This window comes from Pezoporus occidentalis, unplaced genomic scaffold (genome assembly GCF_034315485.1).
Source record: "Pezoporus occidentalis ecotype Australia unplaced genomic scaffold, CSIRO_AGI_Poc_V1 ctg2859, whole genome shotgun sequence".
Classification (NCBI taxonomy): Eukaryota; Metazoa; Chordata; class Aves; order Psittaciformes; family Psittacidae; genus Pezoporus; species Pezoporus occidentalis.
In genome coordinates, this window is record NW_026914784.1 from 1 (window position 1) to 5,463 (window position 5,463).

Consider the following 5,463-nt stretch of genomic DNA (forward strand, 5'->3'; position numbering starts at 1 on the left):
CCTATCGCGATATCCCTTACGCCCTATCGCGATATCCTGTACCCCATATCCCGTACCCCCTATCGCGATACCCCGTACCCCCTATCGCGATACCCCGTACCCCATATCCCGTGCCCATATTGCGATACCCCGTACCCCCTATCGCGATACCCCGTACCCCATATCCCGTGCCCATATTGCGATACCCCGTAACCCCTATCGCGATATCCCTTACCCCCTATCGCGATATACCGTACCCCCTATTGCGATACCCCGTACCCCCTATCGCGATATCCCGTACCCCTATCGCGATATCCCGCACCCCCTATCGCGATACCCCGCACCCCCTATCGCGACATCCCGTACCCTCACCTGCTGCAGCCCCCGCAGCCGCACCGCCAGCTCCCCCCGCGCCCCTCGGGCCCGCCCGGGGCAGGCGCTCTCCAGCTCCGCGGCGCCCTCTGCAGGCGGCTCCCAGGGCAGCAGCCGCACGCACCCCGGGGGGGGCGGCTCCAGCGGCGCCCGGGGCGGGGGGGCGGCCCTGACCCATAGAGGGGGTCACTTGTGGGGCTGAGCCACACGGACTGACCCCCATGGGGGGCACTTGTGGGGCTCAGCCCCATGGATTGACCCCCATGGGGGGCACCTGTGGGGCTCAGCCCCACGGACTTGATGCCCACGGAGGGCACTTGTGGGGCTCAGCTGCATGGACTGATGCCCATGGGGGGCACCTGTGGGGCTCAGCCCCATGGATTGACCCCCATGGAGGGCACTTGTGGGGCTCAGCCCCATGGACTGAACCCCATGGAGGGCACTTGTGGGGCTCAGCCCCATGGACTGAACCCCATGGAGGGCACTTGCGGGGCTCAGCCCCATGGATTGATGCCCATGGAGAGCACTTGTGGGGCTCAGCCCCATGAATTGATGCCCATGGAGGGCACTTGTGGGGCTGAGCCACACGGACTTGATGCCCATGGAGGGCACTTGTGGGGCTCAGCTCCATGGACTGATGCCCATGGAGGGCACCTGTGGGGCTCAGCCCCATGGATTGACCCCCATGGGGGGCACTTGTGGGGCTCAGCCCCATGGATTGATGCCCATGGAGGGCACTTGTGGGCCTAAGCCCCATGGATTGACCCCCATGGAGGGCACTTGTGGGGCTCAGCCCCATGGATGCCCCTGGCAATGGGGGGGGGACGACGACATGGGTAGAACTTACCCTGGGGGGTAGAAGGACTTGTGGGGGGGGACCCCATTGCCTCCGTGGGGGGGCAGGAGGTGGGGGGGCAGCGGGGCCTGCCCGAGGCTGGAAGAGCACCTGTGGGGGGGAAAGATGGTGGGGGACCCCCCGGTTATGGGGTCCCTATGGGGCAGTGAGGGGGTTCCTATAGGGTGCTATGGGGCAGTGTGGGGGTTCCTATAGGGTGCTATGGGGCAGTGCGGGGGTTCCTATAGGGTGCACTGGGGCAGTGTGGGGGCCCCCATAGGGTGTTATGGGGCAGTGGAGGGGTCATGGGGCAGTGGGGGGGTTCCTATAGGGTGCTATGGGGCAGTGTGGGGGTTCCTATAGGGTGCTATGGGGCAGTGCGGGGGTTCCTATAGGGTGCACTGGGGCAGTGTGGGGGCCACCATAGGGTGTTATGGGGCAGTGGAGGGGTCTCTATAGGGAGCTATGGGGCAGTGTGGGGGCCCCCATAGGGTGTTATGGGGCAGTGGAGGGGTCTCTATAGGGAGCTATGGGGCGGTGTGGGGGCCCCCATAGGGTGTTATGGGGCAGTGGAGGGGTCTCTATAGGGAGCTATGGGGCGGTGTGGGGGCCCCCATAGGGTGTTATGGGGCAGTGGAGGGGTCATGGGGCAGTGGGGGGGTTCCTATAGGGTGCTATGGGGCAGTGTGGGGTGGTGTAGGGGTCCCTATGGGACAGTGTGTGCAATGTGGGGATCCCCATGGGGCAGTGTGAGTCGCTATGGGCCAGTATGGGACAGTGTGTGGGTCACTATGGGTTGCCATGGGTCAGTGCCAGTCACTATGGGTCAGTGCGTGGGTCTCTGTGGCTCGCTATGGGGCACGGGGGGGCAGTCTGTGGGATGCTGTGTGTTGCTGTGGGTCTCGATGGGTCAGTATATGGGTCGCTATGGGTCAGTGTGTGCTGCTAGGGGTCTCTGTGGGTAAGTATATGGGTCGCTTTGGGTCTCTATGGGTAGCTATGGGGCACTGTGCGCTGTTATTGGTCTCTATGGGTCAGTGTGCATTGCTATGGGTCTCCATGGGGTCTCTATGGGTTGCTGTGGGTCTCTATGGGTCTCTATGGGGTCTCTATGGATTTCTATGGGTCTCTATGGGGTCTCTATGGGGTCTCTATGGGTCTCTATGGGGTCTCTATGGATTTCTATGGGTCTCTATGGGGTCTCTATGGGTCTCTATGGGGTCTCTATGGATTTCTATGGGTCTCTATGGGGTCTCTATGGGTCTCTATGAGGTCTCTATGGATTTCTATGGGTCTCTATGGGGTCTCTATGGGTCTCTATGGGGTCTCTATGGATTTCTATGGGTCTCTATGGGGTCTCTATGGGGTCTCTATGGGGTCACTATGGGGTCACTATGGGTCTCTATGGGTCGCTATGGGGCAGTACCTGGTGGCGGGCAGCCAGGCCCGGGGTGGGGGGCAGGCGGCCCAGGCCCCACCGCAGCCCAGGCTCCCCACGGCGAAGGGGTCCCGACCGGCCCTGCCCCCCAGCGGCTCCACGGCGCGATGCATCCAGCCTGCGAGCAACAGCCCATAGGGAACAATGGGGCCCCATAGGGAACAATGGGGCCCATAGGGAACAATGGGGCCCCATAGGGAACAATGGGGCCCATAGGGAACAATGGGGCCCATAGGGAACAATGGGACCCATAGGGAACAATGGGGCCCCATAGGGAACGATGGGACCCATAGGGAACGATGGGGCCCATAGGGAACGATGGGGCCCATAGGGAACGATGGGGCCCATAGGGAACAATGGAGCCCCATAGGGAACAATGGGACCCATAGGGAACAATGGGGCCCATAGGGAACAATGGGGCCCATAGGGAACAATGGGACCCATAGGGAACAATGGGGCCCCATAGGGAACAATGGGGCCCATAGGGAACAATGGGACCCATAGGGAACAATGGGACCCCATAGGGGACAATGGGACCCCATAGGGAACGATGGGGCCCCATAGGGAACGATGGAGCCCCATAGGGAACGATGGGGCCCCATAGGGAACGATGGGACCCCATAGGGAACGATGGAGCCCATAGGGAACGATGGGACCCATAGGGAACGATGGGGCCCCATAGGGAACAATGGGGCCCATAGGGAACAATGGGGCCCATAGGGAACAATGGGACCCCATAGGGAACAATGGGACCCATAGGGAACAATGGGGCCCCATAGGGAACAATGGGGCCCCATAGGGAACGATGGGGCCCCATAGGGAACGATGGAGCCCCATAGGGAACGATGGGGCCCCATAGGGAACAATGGGGCCCATAGGGAACAATGGGGCCCCATAGGGAACGATGGGGCCCCATAGGGAACAATGGGGCTCATAGGGAACGATGGAGCCCCGTAGCACCCCACAGACTCCCCAAAGACCCCCAATAGGGCCCCACAGACCCCCAATAGCGCCACATAGACCCCTAATAGCACCCCTAATAGCACCCCATAGACCCCAATAGAGCCCCACAGACCCCCCACAGACCCCCAATAGCGCCCCATAGACCCCAATAGAGCCCCATAGACCCCCCACAGACGCCCAATAGCGCCCCATAGACCCCAATAGAGCCCCACAGACCCCCAATAGAGCCCCATAGACCCCAATAGAGCCCCATAGACCCCAATGGAACCCCATAGGCCCCTACAGAGCCCATAGACCCCAATGGAGCCCCATAGACCCCCCCATAGACCCCTAATAGCGCCCCATAGACCCCAAGAGAGCCCCATAAGCCCCCAGAGCCCCCCACAGCCACACCACAGCCCCCTATGGACACCCGATAGCACCCCAGAGCCCCCTATAGACACCCTACAGAGCCCCACATACACCACATAACCCCCCATAGACACCCCACAACCCCCCCATGGACACCCCATAGATAGACACCCATAGACACTCTACAGCACCCCACAGTGCCCCACAGCCCCCCCATAGACACCGCATAGCCCCCCACAGCCCCCCCATAGACACCCCACAGCCCCTCAGACACTCCATAGCCCCCATAGACACCGCATAGCCCCCCACAGCCCCCCCATAGACAGACACCCATAGACACCCTACAGCACCCCACAGCCCCCCCCCAGACACCCCATAGACAGACACCCATAGACACCCTACAGCACCCCATAGAGACCGCATAGCCCCCCCACAGCCCCCCTATAGACACCCCACAGCACCCCCAGAGACACCCCACAGCCCCTCAGACACCCCATAGCCCCTCAGACACCCCATAGCCCCCATAGACACCCATAGCCCTCCATAGAAACCCCATAGTGCCCCATAGCCCCCATAGTGCCCCATAGCTCCCATAGACACTCATAGAAACCCCATAGTACCCCATAGCCCCCATAGTGCCCCATAGACACTCATAGACACTCATAGAAACCCCATAGTGCCCCATAGCCCCCACAGTGCCCCATAGCCCCCATAGTACCCCATAGCCCCCCACAGACACTCATAGGAACCCCATAGTGCCCCATAGCACCCACAGTGCCCCATAGCCGCCATAGACACCCAAAGCCCCCCATAGACACTCATAGGAACCCCATAGTACCCCACAGTGCCCCATAGCCTCCATAGTGCCCCATAGCCCCCATAGACACCCATAGCCCCCCATAAACACTCATAGGAACCCCATAGACACTCATAGGAACCCCATAGTGCCCCATAGCCCCCACAGTGCCCCATAGCCCCCATAGACACACATAGCCCCCCATAGACACTCACAGGAACCCCATAGACACTCATAGGAACCCCACAGTGCCCCATAGCCCCCATAGTGCCCCATAGCCCCCCCAGTGCTCCATAGCCCCCACAGACACCCATAGCCCCCCATAGACACTCATAGGAACCCCATAGTGCCCCACAGTGCCCCATAGCCCCCATAGGGCCCCATAGCCCCCATAGTGCCCCATAGCCCCCCATAGACACTCATAGGAACCCCATAGTGCCCCATAGCACCCACAGTGCCCCATAGCCCCCATAGACACCATAGCCCCCCATAGACACTCATAGGAACCCTATAGTGCCCCACAGTGCCCCATAGCCCCCATAGACACCCATAGCCCCCCACAGACACTCATAGGAACCCCATAGCCCCCATAGTGCCCCATAGCCCCCCCAGTGCCCCGTAGCCCCCACAGACACCCATAGCCCCCCATAGACACTCATAGGAACCTCATAGTGCCCCACAGTGCCCCATAGCCCCCACAGTGCCCCACAGCCCCCATAGTGCCCCATA

At 61.4% G+C, this 5,463-nt stretch overlaps 1 protein-coding gene across 1 annotated transcript; it reads right to left on the reverse strand.

Moving 5' to 3' along the window:
* Nucleotides 1–351: 351 nt before the first annotated feature.
* On the reverse strand, nucleotides 352–2,915 carry LOC134167376 (lysine-specific demethylase 6B-like; the record flags this gene model as incomplete). Its single annotated transcript, XM_062625991.1, has 3 exons — nucleotides 2,613–2,915; nucleotides 1,199–1,297; nucleotides 352–520 (listed from the first exon to the last, which is right to left on the reverse strand). Coding segments are annotated over exons 1-3 (552 nt in total), but the record flags the coding sequence as incomplete, so codon positions are not given.
* Nucleotides 2,916–5,463: the final 2,548 nt, after the last annotated feature.